The sequence below is a fragment of the Teleopsis dalmanni genome, chromosome 2, assembly GCF_002237135.1.
Source record: "Teleopsis dalmanni isolate 2A chromosome 2, ASM223713v2, whole genome shotgun sequence".
NCBI classification, from domain to species: domain Eukaryota; kingdom Metazoa; phylum Arthropoda; class Insecta; order Diptera; family Diopsidae; genus Teleopsis; species Teleopsis dalmanni.
This window is the reverse complement of record NC_051847.1, coordinates 175,458,374-175,482,948: the sequence shown is the minus strand read 5'-3', so window position 1 is coordinate 175,482,948 and position 24,575 is coordinate 175,458,374. Positions and strand designations below refer to the sequence as shown.

At 30.5% G+C, this 24,575-nt stretch overlaps 1 protein-coding gene across 1 annotated transcript; it reads left to right on the top strand.

The window, feature by feature from the left end:
- Positions 1 to 13,526: 13,526 nt before the first annotated feature.
- Positions 13,527 to 24,056, top strand: LOC119681852 (eclosion hormone-like). Its single transcript, XM_038095144.1, has 3 exons — positions 13,527 to 13,733; positions 23,334 to 23,453; positions 23,525 to 24,056. The coding sequence occupies exons 2-3, from the start codon at positions 23,345 to 23,347 to the stop codon at positions 23,707 to 23,709; spliced, it is 294 nt and encodes a 97-aa protein (XP_037951072.1). The 5' UTR covers positions 13,527 to 13,733; positions 23,334 to 23,344; the 3' UTR covers positions 23,710 to 24,056.
- The last annotated feature ends 519 nt before the right edge of the window (positions 24,057 to 24,575 follow it).

The window sequence follows — 24,575 nt, the reverse complement described above, 5'->3', positions numbered from 1 at the left end:
GTCTAAGCAAGAAATAATGTAGTAAATCGCACATTAAAAATTAAAAGAGCAAAAAAATAAATGAAAGAAAAATTTTAAGGTAAAATAAAATTATAACTCAAAGAAATATGTTGATATTATAAATATACCAGCAAAACAACACCCACAGTTCGTAGACTTCTTTTATGAATCTTATATTGTTACTTGTGTTTTTTCCTGTTTTATTTTTAAATTTTTTTCTTTTGTTGCTATTTCTGTACTTTTGTATTTTAAAAATTTCATTATTTTTACCAACGCATTAAAGTGAATTTCTCACTAAAACGTACCATGGGGCATGTGGCACGAGCAATAATAATAAAAGTTCCCCAACCAGTAATGTTCGCGTTGATCCTGTAGCAGCCTTACACAATAAATATTGTAATACACCAGCGCACCTTTGTCTTAACAGAATTCTTTTCTTTTCTACGTTTTCCTTACCTTGCCTCGCCAGGATTCTCGCAGGCACAACCTTTGTTGCCTATAACTTGCATTAGATACTTTTGTGTTTGCTGGTCTTAAGTAGTGCGAGTCTTACAAATGGAAATGGCCAAAAACACTTAACATTGTTGCGCCTCACAAAAGGTGAATGAATTTTTAAACAAAGCAAAGTGTAAAGTTTTTTATTCTTATTTCATTTAGTTATTTTTTATCTAAGAAAACCTAAATAGTTTTTGAAATAATTTAAAATTACCAAGTAGAAATTAAAATAAATTATTAGAAAATATAAAACGTAAAATATCTAACGTCCCTCATAGCGTATGAGTAATGTTTAATTGAAAGCTTCGTTCATATTCTTTTTATCTTGTTTCCCATGCATTCCTCCTTACTTGTTTACATTATATCCTTTTCGTTTCTTTGGGTTTCACTTTGTGGACTTCATAAAACCATATTTCAAGTAAAAATTAGTTTCAGCTTAAACTGAAACTACACTACGAGTCACATCCTCGCTGATTCAGTAACTCCTTTGTAACAATTTATAGATGTTAAAATCCTGCTTTTTGTTTTCTTTTTTTCTTGTTTCGTAATATTTGCTTATTTGCTGCTTCCTCACATTTTTATTGCACTTTACGCTCATTTCTCTTCGACATCGTTTTTTGCACATATTTTGTTTGTTTTTCTTTTATGAGCCATTAATTCATGGTGGATTGGTTTTTCCATTAGCACCATTCATGTCCAAAACAGTTGAAGGCATAAAACAGAAATGAAAAGATACAAGAAGTAACGTTACGTTAGCAACAAAATTGTAGATGCGGAATAACAAAATAACAATAATGAAGACAACAATACATGAGCTCAACTACAACTAAAAGGACCAATAAACATTTTTATATCTACATATGCTATTGTAAAAAATACAATATCTGTTTGTTTGCAATTGCAAAACTTCTCCAGACAACTAGAGAAAAGTTTTTGAAATGAAATTGAGTTATTTTATTAGGTTAAAGCATTTGTTAGTAGAGGTTGGTATCTTTCGATCCTTGAATATGTCATCTTTGTAGGCTGTGAGGAAGCATATGGATATGGAATACTCAAATCAGTAAAATATTGAAATGTCGATCTCCGATAAAGAACATTGCGCATCACAAGGTTTCTCTTTATAGGATTACTGAAAATAAGCTAATTGGAGAAAATAAATCAGATGAGAAAGATAGAAGTGATTGCACAGTGGATGCTATAAGACCGATACTTCAATACAATTTTTAATGTGAGAATAGTTAAGAATCATAAATGAATTAATCTTTGCAAAGGTAAATAACTTATAGATTAGAAAACTGTTAGCCACACTAACTTTGTAATATTAGATGGACTATAGAAACGTAGCATTCTCACTGCCTATTAATCCACTATCTAATCCAGATCATAGAAACGTATCTAATCTAGATTTGTCAAATGAAAAACGGAAGATCTTCTGGACCTTCAGCAAAGCTACAATTTGTGTACGTACTGCAGTACTAATGGGGGCCTGTGTTATTGCATGTTTCATAGTTGGCTCATCATCAAAAGTGGACTGTGCATAAATAGCCTTGATGTAGAGCAAGTAAAGTCTATTAATCATATTCCATGTTTCTATCCGGGATTACAGGCTAACCGACTTGTACAGAGAATGAAAGTAAAGTTATAAAATTTCTTTATATTCATCTGGAAGGTTTAATAAACTCTTTGCTTGAGACTACATATGAAGCAACTCCAAAATCCAAAAGACAGTTTCTTCAATAACCCCTCCAGAAATAATGAAAATATGTATAAAAGATCTCTTTATATTCATCTGAAAGTCAAATTGATTTAATAAAGTATCTTTTTGTGAATAAAAATGAAGTGATTCAAATTCTACAACAACAAAAATTAATATACACTTATCAGATCTTTTTATCTTCATTTAAGAGACTAAGTGGCTCCAAGTCTAAAAGGCAGCTTCTTCAATAACCAGGTTGAGTTATATATAATATGCTATTTCTAAATATTTTTCTGGAAGACTAAATGATTTAATAATGTCTATCGTTGGGACTACAACTTGTTAAAGAAAATTAAAGTGCACTTATTAGATCTTCTTATCTTCATCTGAGAGGCCCAATGGTTTTATAATAACTCTGATTAAAACTCCAGACGAAGGAATTCTAAAGTTTAAAAGACAATTTCTTCATGTCTTTTTATGTGGGATGTCTTTTTATTAATCTGGGAGACCAAACAATTTAAAAATATCTTTCTTTGGGACTGCAGATAAAGCGACTTCAATGTCTAAGAAACTGTTTTTGCACTGGCTTGATAGACATAATAAAAGTGGACTTCTCAGACCTTTTTATATTCATCTGAAAGCTCATATTTCTTAATAATTATAGTGCAAAAAGCTACATTGGAAAGAATAGTTAGTATGACTGATATCCTCTGGACAACTTTAAGAATATTAGAATACGAAAAAATTGTGCCTAAGTGATATTTGTGTCCATATGTGTTCTATCAATATAACTTGATGCGTTTGTTTTTCCTGTGACTATTGCTTGAATACTCTTGATATTAAATACATTACATGTGTGTCCTAAAGTCCTAAATGAAGCCACGGTTTTGTTTGTACTTTTCATAGGGCACCTTAAATGCTCAATGCATAAATATAAAACCTACAAACACCAGAAACGGAAATAAAACCATGCACTGAAATGTGCGCCTGCCCGTTTTTTTTTTCTTTATAGCGGAAGTTAAGTGAAAAGCTCTAATAAATGGTTCGAATTTTCGGGTTTTCTGCGAGTATTTTCAAAAATTTATTTATAATAAAAAATTTCAGTTTTCGGTTCAACTTGCAATTTATATTGCGGTATTCTCTTTTTTCGTTAAGTAAAAAAGTTCATTTCAATGTGCATATGTTAGACATTAAATGATAGAAGTTCTAAGGGTAATATGCGCTAACTAATATTATATGTCATAGGTAATGCTAACAAATTGCTAGTTAAAGTTTATTCAAGAATCTTAAGAATGTTTTAAAAAGATTCTTTATCTATAGCATAAGGTTCATTGAAAAAAATTTAAAAAAATATTAACAAAAACATAACACAGTTAAATATAGACACAGTGTAATCGTGTGTAATATTTAATATTAACAGAGAGAATATATATATTAACATATGGAAATTTTCCAATTCACAAAAACTTGTACTGAAATTAAAAATATTCGAATGTCAAAAGGAGAAGAAGAAGTAGAGAAGAAAACGGAAGAAGAGAATAGAATGAATTCTTTCTATAAGATAGAAATTTTAAAGTATTGCTGAAAGACTAATAATAATAAGACTAAAGACTAATAATAATACAGGAGTGGCGGAAGCAGGTGGATGAGAGGGTGAAGCAGCTCGGTAAAAAATAGGTTGAGGAGGTGTAAACGATTACTTGAATTTTTATGACTTTCCAACTCATCATACATAACGATACACTATAAACTAGTCAAAGACATTTCATTTCCTTAAAACGTAGATTCTACCTAATTCTTCTTAATTCGTTTTGAAGAATGACTTACGCGTGTACCTGAAAGTATGCAATAAAAAAACGCAATTAACGAACTTCAAATCATCAAATACTGGATGAACGTGACTAAAATAAATTGCCTTCATCGTACGCAATTAAAATATTTTAATATTCGAGTTAGTTATTAGTCCTTCTCGCCTCTGGCACTTCACAACTACTGAAACATTGAAACATATTTCAACACATTAATTCCCAACAACAACAACAATAAATACAACAAAATCAGCAATATTTTAATGACCAAATTATTTACTGCAACAAAATGTCGGGTTAATTTATTTTGTGACCCGAAGAGCTAAAAAGTTATGATGATCCTTTTAACAAAAGAAAATGCAAGATGTGATAAATTAACTAATTCATTCCTTCAGGTTCATATTTTATGAGTGTTAAAGGAGATTGTAGTAAGAGAAGTATTTATGTAGAGAGGAGTTGATTATTTTTGTGGGTGTGAAATTCTGTTTTGGTATTTTTATTGTCCACTATAATTGCTACTGCATTAGTACAATATGAAGAATAGTATTAAAAAGGGGAAAAGGAAAGAATCAAGAAGAATATTCTTATTATCAAGTTATTTTTATATTATTTTTTCATTCGTTGTAGTAATTTTCAATGGTATTAAAAGTCATAACTTATCTGTTATTAAATAAAAGGTTGCAGGAAGTTTCATAACAGTAAAAACCTATGAAAATAACTTTTGGTTCCATAATTTAATATATTTTATTTATTTAATCAAATATTGAAATTATTTACAGAAAGTTTTTTCGTAGAAATTTTTTATAATTCTTATTCGAGTTTGTAATCCTGTAAAATAGGGTTTATTCAGAAGTATCTTAGATAATACCGCTTCTAACGAAACATTGAACTATCGGATGGCTTGAAGCAAGGCTGGGATTGTTTTTTCAAAAATTTAGGAGTACATGTCTACCAGCGTTTAAGGTGGAGACACTACAACAGCTGTTGTATCTATCTAAGATTATCCAGACCCAGGCTTGAGGTTTTGAGTATTCCATTTATTAATTCACTCAGCAATATTTCCATCATTGCTATTGATTATGTTATTCATAATAATTATATCACGTTGAGTCTTTTTTGAGTTAGTGTATCTTTTACTGTTTCATAGCTAGGAAGTTTCTGCAGAGTCCCACCCTTCACTCTGTCTAATTTATGTATTCCTCAAAAGCTTCGTGATTATTCGATGACTGATCCAAGAATTGCGTACCGTCCCTTGTGAGTATTTTATTAAAGCGTTTGAGTGCTTGTCATAAGTCCAATTTTATATCAACAATTTAAGGGAAATTTGAAATGAATTGCTTTTTTTGTTAATTAAGGAGAATCCAATTCACCTTAAACTTCACCCACCTACCTACTTAGTACTTTTTTATAAACTGATTATTTCCTTTTTATTATTGTTGACTAGCACATTGTACTTAAATCGCTATATGTCGTTAAAACTCAAATCTGTGCAGCTTGCGGGAACTATACGTCATTACTACGTCATTCAGTAGAAACTGAATATCTATCTAAATATATATACTTATATTTGAATTATATGTGATAATTACCGCTTGCGGGAGTGAAGTGAAGAAGTTTACTATATTTTTATTGTAAATTCAATTAAGTAAACAGATTTATAAGATGATATAAAGGTTAAGAACCTGTATTAGAAAGATAGATACGGTGGATACAACCGTAGTAAAAGAAATATTTTCTTTAAAGTAGATGAAAAAGTTCATCAATGGATACAGAGTCACGACAATTTATGTTCAAGCCCATTAAATACAAATAATAACAATTTCAAACAATTCTCTCTTGCTTAATTTCATTACTCTATCTAAGATAAGATTTTACGCAAACTCTTCTTTTTTCCACTTGTTTTGTTGAAGTATTCCCTTCCATCTGCACAACATGATCATGAAAGCAAAGCTGCTGGACTTACTAACACTATATACTTCTAAACACTCCACTTTATGCGCTTCTGCTTCAGATGCTTTCTCCAATCTCCTACATCAAGTCCAGTTATTGTTCGCTTAAAATTGGGATTAAAATCTTATAACTTGTGTTTTATTTAACTTGTAGAGTTAACATAGAGGATTAGATATAGAGGATTCTAGGAAAAACTGTACTCTCGAATAGTTTCAGTGCTGTCTCATCACTGTGTTTTGTCAGTCATGTTTTTGCGCTATATAAAATTATAAGATGGATGTGTGATGTATAAATCGTAGTTTTCGTCAATCGGTATATGTAAATAGGTAAATAGGTAAATACTATTGAAGAGAGTGATTCTTCATCTGATTTCTAAATTAAAGTTATTATTATAACTAACGGGGGTTAGTTGAAGTCCTTAACAGCTAAGTTTTGGCGACTATAGATTTAAATTATTGTCACCAGCAAATAACTTAAAAGAGTACTTTCTATAAAGAACCTATAAAGTTCCTTTCTTTAAATCTTTTACAATATCTATCTTATCCGTATTAGGTTATAGTCAAATTATACGAGTTATACAAGGCTATTGTTATAGTTTATCTTTCCGTAGTGCGTCTACTGCAATATCATAACCTTTAAATGGCAAATTAAGCTTAAAATATTATTGTTATATATTTACTAAATTGATAATTCTATCTTCTAGAAGATAAAAGTAACTCAAAGTGCTGAATAATAGAATTTTAAGTATTTCTATTATATTTTTTTTCGTTTTACTCTCAAATTAAAAATTTCTAAGCCATCTAAAACACTGTTCCTGACTTTCTTGTGTTTGAAGAGAAAATGAAGATTTTCCAAACTTAAGCGCAATTCTTTTATTAAAATTATGTTTTGCTTTGCATCGAATCCTTTGTATTTCCGGAAACTCATTTTGGCAAGGTTGTCATATAATTAATTTCTCGCCTTTCAAACATTTTAACGGAAAAATCCAACACAAACGCAGGCAATTACCTTCGAGCGCACTTCAAACTGTCAATCACAGGCAGCGCGTTTCGGGCTCAAAGCGCCTAATTAACATAATTTTTTGGCATATCAGAAACTTTGCATTCGCTCGCGAGGAAGCCAATGGGGGCCAATAATAATGACCTCCAGTTCTAATTTCTATTTTTTTTTTTTTGGGGTATGCTAACAAGTGATGTGTTTATGTGATGTGTTTGTTGTTGTATTTGTTGTTGTAATTATTGTCGTCATTTGTGTGTAATTATGACTTGATTAACACGACAATTAACTCATTTCGAAGCTCATTAAAAACTTTTCAGCAACGAATTTACGTTAGCAGAAAAAGCAATTCGAGTACACAAAGGACATAGAATTGTTTGATAAGAAAATTTTTTCCGTTCTTTGTTGGTTTTCTTAAAACTTTTTCACTTCATAAAAACTTAAAAGCAATTTCTGCATTTTTTTTGCATAATTTTGGTTCGGGCAGCGGCCAAGAGGCAACAAGTGCAGCGCTCTGAACTGCAAAATTTTACTACTGACTTTGCAATAAATTTCGCTGCTGCCTCATGTTTTTCTGTGGCGCATTTAATATGCGCATGGGACTTTTTAATAACCCAACTGGAGCAGAAATATTGCCCGAACACCTGTTGATGCACTCGCAGAACTATTAAAATCCAACTCAATCTAATTTGCTCTATTTTCTTCTCTGCGCTACTTCCAGCTTTCCGCGCCACTCTACCTAACCTATATGGCTTGTACGTCCTCACTCTATGCCGTCTTATTAGTCTCAGTTAAGACATTAATTTTGATTGTTTTTTTTTTTCGTCTTACTTCGTTGCCAGTTTCCTTTTTCTTTCTTTTTCTTTTTATGTCCTGCTTTACTTTATTAACCGCAACTCGCAATTTCCATTCATTTTGCGTCTCATTTTGTTTGCTCAAGAAAGCAGCTGCACTCATTTACCAACAAAATACTTTCGCATGCACGCATACACACACACACACATACACACCAGTTGTTTTTTGTTGTTTTTGTTATTGCTCGTATTTTGCTCCTTTCGACACTTGCCTTGCCTCGTGTTAAGTCGGTAGCACTTCCTGCTTAAGTTTTTATTGCACAAACTTTAAATTTGCTTACGGCGCTTCTTGGTGTTTCGGAGCTCGTGTGCAATTTGTGGCAATTAAATGAGTCAGCATTGCTGGCTCTCTGCCATTCTACAGCTCCATCACTTCCATCACTCCGCCACTTCTTTAGTCTGTAACTTAGCAGTGAATCCGAGGAATTCACCTGCACTGAGCCATAAAATATTAGTGCGAAATAAATCCTTTTAACTTGCATAGTCTTAATTTTTGTGGCATTCGGCGTGTGAAGTCCTGTCGGCAATAGCTGGCAATAGTTGGCAATGAAGTAAAAGTACAGCAAGGAATTATGTTCCCAAACATAATTTGCGTCAATAATTAGGAACATTAATTTTTCACTCATAATTTGTGCATTTACTGGCAGAAGTTACTGAAAGGCAAAGGAATTAAGCGTTGGAACTCATAATTATAAGTTGGCAAGGATACTCAAATATTAGATATAAAATTTTAAAGTAAAATAAAATATATATTAAGGAGTTTATTAAATAAATTTAATGTAGACTACTTTGAAACGTTGATCGCCAGTCTAACATTAGGTTTACACCTATTCAAATAATATACTAGGTAATACCTATAAAAAGTACCGGTTTTTTTCTAACTGTTGTGTATTGAATCATTGTATTTAAAGACAAACTTTAATCAAATTCAAATTCTTAAGACTAGCTTACAATTTATATCAAAGCACAAGAGAGTGAAAGCTTCTGTATATACTTAACACTTGCATTAGAAGTAATTTTTTCTTTCAGAGTAGCAAAAAGTACTCGCAACTTACAAAAGAAAACATGTGAAGCAACAACAATGCTCTTAAAATCTTCAGAGTTAGGTTTTATGCGCAAAAATTTTCACGTCTGAAATTTAAGTGCAGCCAAATTCAAAAATCATATGATCATTTCATTAATTATTAAATTCAAATTCATAAATAAATAAATTAATTTAAAAATATAAGGTAAAAATGCTAATCGTTGCCTTTTTAATATTAATTTTGTCTTATTTTCTTTAAATTAATTAATTTTTAGAGTTTATAATTTTTATATATTTTATAAAAATACACAACAAAAAATATATGTCAAAAATAGAAATTTAACTTTCCATATTAGCGTCAAGGGATAATTTTTTTTTATTAATAATGTCTATATTCAAAATAGTCAACTAATTTTGTTCATTTGATAAATGTACCTATCAAGATGCGTTAATAAGTTTTCTTCAATTAGTTTAAAAAGTAGAGAAATTTATAAAAATTTAATTCAATATCCCTTCCATGGCAAATCTTTTGAGTTATCAATTATCATAATATCTTTTTTCAGTTCATGTAAAATTCTGAGTATCCACCATTATAACAGATTGGTTCAAAAGTTTAGCCTCAGTAACCTCATCATATCCTAAGGCAAAGTAACAGACAATATTCACAAGAGGTTAACTTTTATGTGAATGAGCAATTTAGAAAGCCTCCTATCTTGAAGGCATACTCTTACTATTCATTATAATCTCAATAAATGTCCAGTCCAGTCAAGGCGTAGTGAGGGGTTTTGAAGAAACCTCGCAGTTAATAGAAAGTAAAAGTACTCAAGTGCACTGACTCAACTAACTTCAACATAATAACATATTAATACAGTTGAACTTTCATAACTCGAAATACTTTTTTGCGCAGAAAAGATTTGACTTATGGAGACTTCGAGTTAAAGAATATATTTTGTAATTGTATGTAATTTGCTCTTCAAAACCTTTTGCACTCTGTTTAGTTTGAGTTATAGATAATTCGAGTTATAGAAGTTCGAATTATGGAAATTTGACTGTATATTATGTTATGTTCACGGTTGCCACTTGAAAATTTTTTCCTGTACCAAAATTGGTTTAATTTTCTATAAAAATTTCTATAAAAAAAAGTCCAACATTTTTTTGGACCTTTTTGTTTTTTCGTTCTGTGTTTTTCATAGTGTTATAAATAAACAAAATATAAAATAGTGCAAAGTTGCATTTCTAAAAAAAATTAATTGGAAATATCCACAATAAAGTTGGGTCGTCAAAAATGTACCATTTTTTGAACATGAGTACCAAACGAAAAAAAAAGTACCAATTTGGTACTAAAGTACCATAAGTGGCAACCGTGGTTATGTTGTTGTCGTTGGAAACTAATGCTATACAATTCAACAGTACTCATTTTTTACCTATATCTATATTATCTAGTATTCACAGTTCTTCGTGTAATCGATGTATAATTTGCTAATAAAACTGGCCGCTAGATGGCGTTTATAGTTCTTATAAGTGTGAATAACTTTGCAATATCAAAATTTCCCAAAATCCATTGTTAAATAGACTTGCCAAAGAACCAAAACCTTCCCAAAGTTTTCAAAAGATAATTTTTTCAAAGTTAGATCACAAGTAAGAGTTGTAATAATATCAGCTTCTTAGATTCCGTATTTTAAGTATTTTATGAAAATAAAAAAATTTTAAACTAAAATTATAAAATTTTTAAATAATTTTTTTCAATAATAAAGAAAGAAAACAATTAATTTATAAAAAAACAAAATTTTGGAGTAATTCAAATTTCCTTCAAAGGAATCAAAGTAGTAATTATAAATAAATTGCACAGTTCAGAAAGGATTTGTTATTTTGGCGTTTATCCACTGTCAGGTATTTCTTTCCTAAGTGTCTTTTCAATATCTGTACATTGGATAGACTTTATTTACAAACAAAAATTTGTTTGTGTAAGTAAAAAAAATGAGAGCGTATGGAAAAATCTAGTGAAGAGGTTGAATAATTTAGAAATTAGAGACGATGTAAATTTAAATAATATGACTAAGTTGTTTCCTGGTTCGAAATAGGTTCTTTCAAAACAAAACTAGCATTCCCTCTAGAATGTGGTATTCCAAAGCGACAAAATGAAAGTAGGCGCTTCTTGTTGTTAGAGAGGCTGCCAATGGTATCTCTCATTCTATCATCTATATGTTTGTACAAAAAACTACACATTTAACATCATTTAAAGCCAACTGGATATCATCGTTCTCTTAAGAAATTGTTCTTCAAGCATCTAAACTCGTTTGTCCAATAACAAAAGTTAATATAGCAAATATTACTCAATACCTTTCCAAATACATACGACATTTAACTCTTTTTTTTTAATTTATTATTTATATTTACTTTATTTTAATTTAATATTTATTATTTAATTTTGTATTCTAAATAATCCAATTTTATTAACAATAATTTTTGTTTATAGTTTTATTTCAATAATTTACATTTGAATAGTGCTGCCAGTTCATGGTTTGTGGTTTGTGTCCCGAACTATAATAAATGTTTTGTATTGTACACTATTCTCCGCTAGATGGCATACTTCCAATTTTGAATTGTGTTCGAAGTACAAAAATTTTCATTATTAAAAATATTATTTTATAATTTTTTTTAAATAAATTCACAAATTAAATTTAGATTACACATTATATTATTTAACAATACTTCAGTTCATATAAATTCAGAGCACATAATTAAATGTATCAATATAATGGCAATTTAATAATAATTCGTATACGGTAAATGGTATTATTAATATATGTTATATTAAATTCTCATTTAAAGGAGTATCAAATCATAGCGCATGAGAATTATTTTTGGAATATTTGGTGGTTTTTATATAAAAATTACCAAATTTTTTTTCATAAAGTAATTCTCGTGTTCTGTGATTGATCGCACATATAAATTCACATAATGTTTTAGAATTAATTGAAATTTCAATTTGATATATAGAATTCTAAATCGTTCTCATCAAGTAATAATATTCATATTTTTTTTGATTTGTTTATACAAACAGTTATTACATAACATTTTATGATAGAATAATGAAATTTAAATGGACCTTGAATTTCCAATCATAATTAAATTCTTGTATTCGAATTAAAGGATAGTATCCACAGATTTGTTTCTATAAATTTAGATCCAGAGTGTAGAATTAAATAGACTAATTTTGGTGAAAACGAATTATATCTCAAAAATGGTTAAATCAGTTCGTCTTTTAGATTTGTTTATAAGTTTGTATATATTATCTAGAACATAAAATGTTTCCTTTATTGTGTTAAATATATTAAAGCTATTTCAAATGTGTTCGTGCTATATGTGTAGAGCACTTTTAACGCTTCTCGTATTATGGCTCCAAATGGTCAAAAAAAGGTATACAGTAGACGCCTTTTAAACAGTTAGAGGAACTCTATTATTGTGATGACTTTTATCTATTAACTAAGTAAAACCGCAAAGTACGATGGCCTTTTAATAAACACCAAGAAAGCCAAAATTATGAACAGTGGCTGCGGCCCTGAACAGAAACCAGCTTTGACACTAGACAACTGTAACCTTAAATGTATCTAACACTTTTTTTTACCTGGGGAGTATATAGTTACAAACAAGTGGGTCGCGGAGGTAGGCGTTGGTATGCTGTGTAACGTATGGTAGTCAGCCCAGATCACATTAAAAAACTAAGTTAAACTCTAACGTAAGGTCAGTATTGTATTATGGCTCTGAAGGCTGAAAATACTCAAAGCCAATTGATAAAAAAATCCAGGTCTTTATAAACAAGTGCTTGCGACGGATTTTTAAAATATGGTGGCCAATTCGCATATCAAACGAATAACTTTGGGAACAGATAACAGATAAAGTATGTGCCAGCACTGAAGGTAAATAACTTAAATGAAAGTGGATAGTGCATACTCCTCACAAAAATAAGATCTTTATTGCCAAATAAGCATTGTGGTGGAATCCGCAGGGATATCGCCCTACTGGTGCCCCGCCAAAACTTGGCGAAGAACTGTTAAAGGCGAACTAAGTGAGATGGGTTATTCGTGGAACACAATATGCAGAGAAGCAAACAATAGAATAAGTTTCAGAGGAATTGTTGATGCCCTGTACTCCACTGGGAGAAGAGAACTGCAGTAAGTAAGTAAGTAAATTATCAACAATAACAGCAACAATAATACAATTCTATATTTTATACTATATGGATATATGCTACTTCAGATGGTACTGAAAACCTATTGTGATTGTGATACCACTGGGTTTGAGATGATAAAGTACAGCAATCTTAATTAGCTTCAATATTTATTAAATATTTTTTTTGTATACATTTATTTGTTATTGAATTAAACATAATGGATTTCACTACGAATAATTTATAAAATCAATTTAAATAATTTGTACAATGAAATCTGATAAACTCTTTATATTTGTGTGATAATTAATAGAAAGCAATCACAGTGGGCAACCAACTGGTCAGCTGTCCAACTCTGTGTGGGGCATTTCACTCACATCCCACTTGGATTGAAAATTTTTTACTTTTATTCTATACCCAATAATCAGAAGTTCTCCACAAGAACACGTCGGAAGTAAACTGCTAAGTCAATTAACAAGTTAAGTGCAACTACGCTGATAGACTTCCGATTTCTTCAAATTAACTGAAAGATGCTTTCGTACTTGAAGTATAAATACCAAACGAAATCAGCGGATTGGCAACAGTTTCTGAAACCTGCTCAACACAACAGCACAGACGGTGTTATCTGCAATTGCTCAACAAGTACTCGCAAATATCCAAAAACGGCACCGACTGACTAACATACTCGAAAGTCATCAGATACAACAGCAGCAGCAGATAATCTTTCAATCAGAACCAAGTAAGTGGCAGAAAACATTAAGCAAAACTTTTAAGAACAAATACACGTGCCAACTCCCACTAAAAAATTTCGTTAATAAATTATTTTATCTAAAATTATTTCAAATACTCAAAGCGGTGACGATATGAAACGATGACGTAGAGTTGTGATTTTTTTTCTGTCTCTAAAAAATGCTATCTGTGAAGTTTTTATAAAATATAGTAAAAAAAGAATCGCTGAAAACCGGCAAAATTACTTAAATCTGCTTCAGACTCGCAATGAGTACCGCTTAAGTGATTTGTGAGCATTGCCCGAAACCGCTCGAGGGTGTTAGCTACAAATCTTGTTACTGTGAACATTTTAAGTAAGAAAAATTAATTATTGAATTAAGATAAAACAATTGGTTAATTGAAGACAAATAATAAAAATTTTAAAAATAAATTCCTAAGTGGAAATTAAAGGCATCTGCAATCCAAATCAAGAGTCACATCATATAAATATGTTGGTTGGCAATTATTAGGCATTGCCTCTCTCCTTCGAGATAGTGAATATATGGTTTCAATTTTTCCAAGTAGATGTAAAAGCTAAATATTTCTTATTTACAATTTGCTTTTAATTAAAATATATAATTTTCGTCTGACAGATTTGAAACGTCTCTTAGTAATACCATTGCGGTTTTAGTTGGTTCCATTTTAAGGATTTCACTATTTTTAATTGCCACTTTTTATAAAAATATACTTTTACTTAAATACATAAATTCTTGAGTGATTATTATTGTATGTCATGTATACTCCGAAAACGCAACGTATACTACTACAACAGTTATGTACTTTCTGTGACCATTCGATACGACTTAGGTCTTGTCGTAGTAAGGCAAGAGTGTTAGATACAGAGTTTTTGTAGGATGTCTGCCCATAGGATAAAATGAAGTTACAATGAACTATATGCTATTATGTTAAAAAACAAAATCCAAATATTTCTGAAAAAAATGAGGATTTTAAAGCTACTTCATATAGTACTCGTATATATAGGTCTTTATATATTTCATAACTATTTCATATTATTCATATTTGTTCAAAAAGCCCTTTGAAATTTTGTGAATTAAGTCTATTACTAAATCTACAGAAGAACTCTTAATCGGTTCTGGTGACAGAAATTCCATATGAAATAAGTTTCTTCTGTGCGTAGTTAAAGCTGGACAGTCACAAAGAAAATGCATATTGGTTTCCTCATCTTCGAGGCATAATCTGCATTCCGCATTAGCAGATAATCGTAGTTTATGAAGGTGATATTTCAGACCATACTTCCTGTAATGAAACCTATTATCAATCTTAAATAACCATTTGAGAATTTAAACATGAGTCTTTAGAGTTGTGTTCAAATGGGACTCGTTTCTAGAATGGTTTTCCACCACTTTTTTTCGTTCAACTTCCTTGTCTTAATACTTATGCTTCCCGCTTCAAAGTCAGAGTCGCTGGCGATGTTGTTATATAGACACTTTAAAGACCATTTCTTCATCCGTTTGCTGCAATACAACTGTTTAAATTTTTCGCAAGATCTGAATATTCTAAGTTTTGTTTATGTTCAGATTTGGGATTATAGTCATACATTGTGACCGAAAGGTTTTCGGAGGTTCTCATTTAAAATTCGCGCGCTGTATATTTTTCGATATTTTAAGTTTTGTAGTTGGCAGCACTGTCCTTAATTACTATCCAAAAATGAGCGCGATCTGTCGGACAGTTCGTTTACGGCAGCTGTTGAAACCAGTTCACCTCAGTAGTGCGTTGCGAAAAAAACAATGGAAAAAAATATTGAACAAAGAGTTTGCATCAAATTTTGTTTTTCGAACGAAATTTCGTGTGCAGAATCGTTGCGAATGCTACAAAAGGCTTATGGGGAATCAGTTTTATCGAAAACTCAAGTTTATGAGTGGTACAAAGCCTTTCAGGACTGTCGTACGACCGTCGAAGACATGCCGCGTTCTGGACGACCTTCGACCTCTACCACCGACGAAAACATTGAAAAGGCAAAGGAAATCGTGTTCAAAAATCCTCATGTGAGTGTTAGAGAGATAGCACGAGAGCTAGGCATCGGTCGTGAGATGGCTCGTTTGATTTTGGTGGACAATTTGTGTATGCGACGTGTCAACGCCCGGCTTGTTCCGATTCACCTCAATTTGTTCAACATTATCAACGATTTTAAGGCCAAACATTCAATAAATACCATCGAACAGCCACCGTATTCACCTGATCTTGCACCGTGTGACTTTTTCCTGTTTCCCAACCTCAAATTACCACTCAGAGGAACGCGTTTTGAATCCATAGAAGACGTAAAACAGAATTCGCAGAGGGAACTCAAAGCCATACCGGAAAGCGCCTATAAAAAATGTTTTTATGATTGGAAGAAACGTTGGCATTTGTGTATCGCTTCTAATGGAGCATATTTTGAAGGAGATAAATAAATATTGATGAAGATTAAGAATTTTGCGTTTTATTTATTTATGACCGGAAACTTTTCGGTCACAATGTATGCTGCAGAATCTCGCAAACATTAAACTAGCTTTTTTCAATCTGTTTTCGACATCTTCGTTTAAGCCATTTGTGCTATAAATTGTATGATACTTACAAAATAGCAGAAGAGCTATCCAAATAACAGGCGATTACTCATCGAGAGTTATATATAGAGACAACATCTTGTATCTACAAGATAAAGGTTGTTGGCCTTCGATTTTTCTTTAATTAATTAAGGTCAACGCATATTCATAATTTGTTCAGATGGTTTATTATGATCTGCATGTCGTCACTGTGTGAGTTAGTAGGTACATGCCGTCTGAAAAGTCCACAGTTTTTACTTTCCACTTGAAGTAAGAGGAAATTATTAAGGTCAATTGACATTATTAATTTGTTCAGGTGGTTTATTATGTGTTGCATGTCGGGGTCTGAAAAATCCACGACTTTTACTTTACCTTCAAAATAAGAAGGGACTGGCTACAGAAATGGACTAACATAACATTAACTCAAGTTTCATTGTATATGCGGTGTATTTGATATAATATCGTAAATAATAACATTTTGCGAATTATATTTGTAGTATCAAGAATATTTTAAAGGACGCTCTTTATTCTTTTACGTGCAATATTTTTATATACACATAGACTGATATAACTTTTTTGCAATATCCTTCACAAAGCAATGTTTAGAAAAGCATCACTAAGATACTTAGAATATATATGGCATCCATATTTATAATACTGTAACAAAATAACAACATACTTAAGTTATTACAATAATAGCAGAAAGTTACTTAAAATGTTGGCTCATTTTATAAGCGTATGGAACTCGAAAGGTAAGAACCTGTAACTAAACCTACGATTGTCTTCATGTGGCAATTCTGCAATTATCTAAGATTATCTAAGATTATCTAGAAGTAACTATCTAAATTCTTTAATTTATATTTCATATACATTACAACCAATACAAAGTAGATGTAAAGCACTTTCTTTGTCTTCTTCAAAGCTTCAGCAAGAATCAGGGAAGGAAATATTCAATATCCGAGCATAGTTTTATAACTGTTAGTTAATCGTCTACATATCTATTACAAAAATGGTGTTTTTGCGGTACCTCTCAATGATATTGCTAAATTTATTATTTGTTCTTTATTCCATTAATTCCCATTGGAGCATAAGGCCTCAACAATTCCTCTGAACCATATCCTATTTGGAACTGCCGTATAGATGTCGTTCCATGAGTAACGCGCTGATGTTAGTTCGGCAGTAATTGTTCTATGTTCAATAATGATCGATGTGATCCTCTCAATATACTTAGATCTTTCAGATATTTCAAAAGCGTTTCTTAAGCGCTATATCTGTCTAGCTTTATACAATTGCTATATATATACTTAAAGAAAAGACATGGTGAAAGTGGTCAATTGGCTTAGAGATGCGTAGCAATCGAATCGTTTGAACAAATTTTAAAAATTTCTAAGCTTGACTATTCATACAAAAATAATTCGGTATACATTTACATTTAAAGACTTCAATTTTTAAGGAGTTTTTGGGTAATATCTACTATGAGTAGTACTTTACAGAGAATTGTGGTCAAGTAAATAAATAATTATTGCCTTCCTTTTTGAACTTTACAAATTAAGTTCTGGATTACATATAATGAGTACCCTTGACTGTCAAAGGCATCTGGCTGAGATCAACGGCCTCATCATATAATTTATAGATTACATATGTTGAGGTCCGTTGACTGCTAAAGACATCTGGCAGAGATCGCATTCCAGTAATCAGGAGGTAAAGATGTTAAAAGCTTCCGCTGATCACTTTCATATAATATTTTATATTAAATATAAAATGTAAAATAAATCTAATAACATTTTAATTGATTCATATCATTTATAATAGCGTGCAATTTGCTTTAGAATATTATTTCAACGTTAAACCGTGTTTTTAAAGTTTTTTTCTCTGCTAATTTCTGAGTGTATAAAGGAAATATTGTTTTTTGTTAAAATGATTGAAATTTTCAGAAAAGCACTTTTCAAATAACTTAATTGTTTAACTAAACCATTAATGTGCTCTCTTTTCCTTAAGTTGGAAGTGAAGTGGGATCCTTAACCCCAAATGTATTCTCTGTGAATTTCTTAGAAGTGATTTTAATGGGTTAAAATTTCACACAAAGCCTTTTAATGTTTTTCGGTCTACGATAAAACTAAGTATATAAATATATACTAAATATATAAATTTCTTTCCTATTTTATGGTAGTTAAAATATTTCGAAATAACTTGTTTTATGTTGAAGCTATTTGAGCCAGTGCACTTGAGCACTTTTACTTTTTATTTACTCGAGGTATCTTTAAAACTCCTCAATACGCCTTGACTGGATTATTGTTTACCACTTCATTAAACTAAGCAATAATTGACCTCAGATCTGCTTACCTCCCCGAACAGCCTGTAACCATTCTGAGATTCGATAACACAGCGTTAGTAAGTCTGATATTTTACTTAGACTTCTTCACAGGTAAACTTAAACATTACTAAACTATATAAGTAATATATATCAAAATATAATTTTTTCATTGCATAACAAAGATCACAGTCCCTTAAAACGTATATAATAGAAAGCATAAGGTAAGACAGACCTTCGTCGACCCTAATTCCCAGATCGCATTGTGTTGGCAACATTTTCTCACGCTTTATTTTGTTAATTTAGCAACATTCGAAATTTCGGCATAAATACATGAAAATTAAAATATTAATAAAAGACTTAGTAAAAAAAAAAAAAATTAATAATAATAATAATAAAAATAATAATATTGCATAAATTAAACACAAAAGCGACAATAAAAAACTCCATTAAGTGGAAAAGTAAACAAAGTTGCCAAAAATAGCAACGCGTGCCAGACGCAGCATTTCAAGAAACCAGTCGCTGCGTCCGGTTATGTTTGGGTGAGTAAACACAAAAGTATTTCTGCTGCAAATGAACACTTTTTGTTAAACAAAAATAATACATAAAAAAAAATTTATTAATTTTATTAAATGATTATTTATTATAAATTAAATATTTACGAACAGCTGTTTGTAGCTATGCAAAAAAAAGTAACAATTTCTGTAGTAGATTTCAGTAATAAATTTGCTTGAAATTATTTTAATATTTTATTTATTAATAAAAAAAAAGTACTAAATTAATTAATAACAAAAATAAAATAAAAACAATACAGAAATAAAGCGAGAATCTGCGACATATTTTACCGGCATTTTACTCACTTCCTGCTCAGCCGCTGTACCGCCGTACCGCTGCGCCTGCCGACTTGTATCTTTTTTTGTTGCGCATGACAATATTTAATGAATTATTTAACTCGCAGTGGGGATTTTTTGAAGAAATTATTCCAACTCCAATGGAACTGCTTTTTCTACCTTTCTAGTAAAAGTTGTGCGTCTGGGTTTACTTTTAGGTTTAAGACGCAATTTCAATTTTAGAATTAATATGACTTCCTTTAATGGAAATGCTCAACTTGAAATTTAAATTTCCTTTAATTTCTTTCAAGTTAAAAATATAATTTTATTGATTGTCTTCCGTGATAATTGTACTCTCTTTATTGTAGACAAGTTAGTCACTTTGCAACAAGTCAGTTATATACTTCACTTCAAGTACGAGCTATAAATATAATTGTTAAGATATTATATTCAATAACAAAATCAAATATTTCAAATCAAATGTATCTACAATTATAGATTAAATTAGATTTTAAACAATTTGAGAACTTGTCACCACATCACTGCATCCCTTAAAGATAACGGTGACAAACCCACTTTAGTTCCATAGACGAGTAGCAATTAAAAACGCCAATATGTCCTTTGAAGAGATGTTGTCTAATTCCGTTATAAGTGTATAGATAGTTAAAAAGTACCGAAGTCTGAGTCTGACAAGACTATCACAGTGACCCAGAATGTGTTCTGCTGCTACTTCTTCTTCGTTACAAAGAAGAGGTTCTGCAGCTGTCGAACCTAGGTACTTCGATAGATGTTTTTGGATTCCGTACTGTCCAGTGAGAAACCCTGTGACAAGTCTCAAGACATTTCTGTTCAGCAAAAGAATCTCTCTAGTTCTGGCTTTTGATAGATTCTACAGAGATGTGAAAATGAAATACACAATATGATTTTCCCTTAGAGCGGTATTTAGTGCATTTTAACGTATATATAATTTGTATATATATTCAGTTATATTTTAGCGTATAATCTCTATCTCTTCTTTTTTTTCTGCCTTCCTTCCCTTCTTCCCTGTCTGTCTTTATACTGCATCATTGGCAATATAATCTATCTATCTTTAGCGTAGACTTCCATTAGTACAATTTAAATAGCTTATGAGAATTTATAGATACATCTATTGTTGGAACAGGCTATGACTTACTGTAATTATATTCCTTTCGATTTGTATGTTACTTTGAATTCTCAAATTAACATAAAAACTTCTTAAGTTATAATTGATCGCCAGACTCAAGCATTGAGTAGTAATCTCTTGAAACAGCTTTGCTGGTGTCATTGACACAATACGCTTGACTGTAATTTTTGGTGTGATCAGGAGCGAAGCCCATCTAGAATATAGTTCCTGATTTTCAAATTATATCATTTAGGTGGAAAATGCAGCATTAAATCGAAGAGTAATCGATTTCTAACATTCTATCCTTCATGAGTGCATTTAAGGAACCAAAATTAAATGAACAGAACTCCCCGATTGCAAATCGTATCAGAAAAACGTATCTTTTTTAAACTTGCGATTCTATGGTATACTTAAAATGAAGCAAGCCAAAGTTAAGTTAAAAACGCTATTAAATAAACTGAGAAGTCATTTATGTATTATTACCAGATGTTTCTGAAATGATATTGTGGAAAGTTTTCATTTAATTAAAATATACTTTCTAATAATATCAAATACTTTTCTTTATTAATTTATTATCTATTGATTTGAAAACAAGACGAAACTAGTTCGAATAGCACGTGGGGCGCCAAATATATTAACATTAACTGGTTTAACATTTATTTATATTAGTTTAGTTTTTATCCCTGTTATTTGTTTTGATTAATAATATATTGTTATTTTATTAGAGAGATCAACAACATTAATACTATGCACTGTGTTGTAATTTATTTTCAATAAATAAGTTGTAAATTGATCACGTAGTTATTGTAGATGGAGGGTTCCATAGCTTCAACCATTTACATATATGAACTTCAGATATCAAACAATTTTTTTTCCACTATTAAGATTATCAGCGGTTTATAATGAAATTTTTTACTTGATCTGCTATTTGGATCTAATGTAGATTCTAAATTAAAATCAGGTAAACCAATATTTAAATTTATTTTCTCATAATTCTGGAATTATTACTCTAAGTTTTACTAAGTTTAATCTATATACAACTATAAAAGTAAAGTTGAGCACTAACTACGTGCATGAGCGGAGTAAAGAAGCATATTTCATAACTAATATAAATTGATATGCAGTAAGACATTTTCAATTTATGGTCTTATTACTATTGTAAATAATGTGGAGACTTTTTACTTTTAATTGTTGTTGAATAATATATATATTTAAATTGTTCGTGAAAAAATTTGAAGTTACCCTTTTTATCTCTTTAAGCAGCAGATATTATAGTTTTGACAATTTTCAAGTAATAACTAATACATTCAATGACATGATTAGAACCATCGGCTTCTAATTGATATAGTAAATGTTATTATATTAGATTTAATACAAATCATAGGTTATTACTAGAACGAGTTCTTTATCGCAACATATTCTTTGGTATCCGAAATAGGAAATATGAGTATATGCCCATCTGTTATTCTTATACTGATTTTTCATATTTACGCATTTATCAAAATAGTATCTAATATTTTGATACGATTTAGATCACCGATTTGTTTGTATATAATATTAGCTATTAGCTATTTATTAAAATGGACAACACGTCGCAAAATTTATAGATCATAATCATTGGTATCAAAACAAGAAATATCTGAGCATGAAATGTAGTACCGATATCCTAGAACTTGCTGGCGTATTTTGGTGAAATCAGATATTTTGAGCAATTCTGGCACTACAATTTATATCGATATAGCAAAATTCTTCAGGTAATAGACTTTAAAGTTACAAAGAGGGCAACATAGGAATTTTATATATAAATTAGCAATTTTAAAGTGTGTTACCTCAATTAAGCTAAGAAATAAGCACCCTCAACATAGTTAAAGGATTTATATAGAACAGTCGATTTTGCTTATTTCCATCGTTACAGTGCTACGAAGATGAAACTGTAAATCGGCTAAAAACCAAAAACCCTCATTTAAAAGTAAAATTATCTAAAAAAAAATTAAAAAAGTCTTTTCAAACTATTATCTCCTACGACAAAAGGAAATAATACTTAGAAATAAATTTTTAATCAAGGGATATGGAATTCCTGGTCGACTGTTCCGGATATATCCATTATATGTGGTTTATTATTAAAATATCTCAAATGCTGTAATGAATAAATGTAAAGTATCCATTGCAATACTATCAGACATTTCAACATGAATGAAAATAAATTAAAGACCATATATTGTAGAAGGACTTATTACTAAAACGGTACATTATCGGCTGTCGTGGAACCCTAAAAAAAAAATTATATGTAATAAATTGAAGGTGTTCCCCGATACGTATAAACTGGATTATGAGCAAATGAATAAATTAATGAATGAATTTATTTATTGAACAGATTAACATAATTTACGTTGAAAAGCGTAGAGTATTGATATTTCTGGCTTCAAATGCGTAAAATCTGACACGCCTTCGAAACTAAAATATGCAGAATGAAATAAAACTTACTTAAAACTACTTTTCGTAGTTCTCTTAAACAGAAAGAGAATCAATAAATAAATGTGTTTTTATGTTTATAACGAAGAATTATATAAATTAATAATATTTGAAGCTATAAAAACACGGAATAAAATTTATTAACAAATATTTAAGACTTCACCCATAAACTGTACGGTTTAAAATAATATGAAATTTTTCGAACAATTTATTTAAAATATTCACCAACTATTATTTATGACTAAATAAATTTAAATTTATACTAAAATAGCAAATAATAAAATGTACTCAACTAAGTGCCTAATTATTACCATCGCTGTGATTGCCCTCTGCAGTCTATTTGAAGTCACACTGGCTCTTCCCTCCATTGGTCACTACAATAAACGCTTCGGTAAGTATATCAAGCATTGCGAATTTAGTATTAAAACTGAAGTTGTGTCAATTGATTCCCGCTTCTTTCAGATTCCTTAGGTGGCATTGACTTCATACAGATCTGCCTCAACAATTGTGCGCAGTGTAAGAAAATGTTTGGTGACTATTTTCAGGGACAGACGTGCGCTGAGTCCTGCTTGAAATTCAAAGGCAAAGCCATTCCGGACTGTGAAGACATTGGTTCCATTGCACCATTCCTCAATGCACTTGACTAAATCGAAGAACGACTGCTGGTGATGACTGCTCTATAAGCTGCGTATTGCTTTGATCTAGTGTATATTTATCCGATTCCGCAAACTATGACACATAGTCGTGAGCTTTGATTTAGTTTTATTTTTTGGGTCAATGCAACATTTGCTTGTGACTTATAAAAACTTATTGTCTTCTGTATTGAATGAACTTTGAACATTCATTGCTGAATTTTATTGTAATTTTTTATATTCATGCAAATTCACTGAAAGCCATTCATTTAAATATAGTATCTTGTAGTTACTCAGGCTTTATTTTTAGTTCGTAGTTATTTATTAACGAGCGCTCGTAACAATTTGAAGTTCCTATTGTAATCGTAATTTTATGTGTAAGTAAATTAAATAATTTATAAATAAATAAATGTTAGATAAAACATAAACTATTACATATTAATAAATTTTACTGTGCATATAATATATTTTCTGTGTTTGGCATTTATCTATCTTATTATCTAATAAAATTAAGATAGTTCAAAGAAGAAACTGAGTAATAGTTAAGAAAACGTGAAGGTTTAAGAGAATTTCTCATATAAACCGAACTTTCCTTATAATATTTATGTCTTCGTATTGCAATAAAAGATCAGCCTAAAGTAATTTTTTTTTTGTAGAGAAAAGGATGTTTAAAAATGCCTAAAGCATCGTTACTATATCTTCACAATAATGGTATGCCCGATTTGCACGGACTAAAAAGAATTCCTATTGTTTCTACCCCGAAATCTTATCGGATATACTTCAATATAGGTTCCCTCTATTGGTTAGTCACTAACCCACATTAATAGAAATGAAAGAAAAGCGTTGCCATTATTCATCCTGTATGTTATTAGCACAGATCT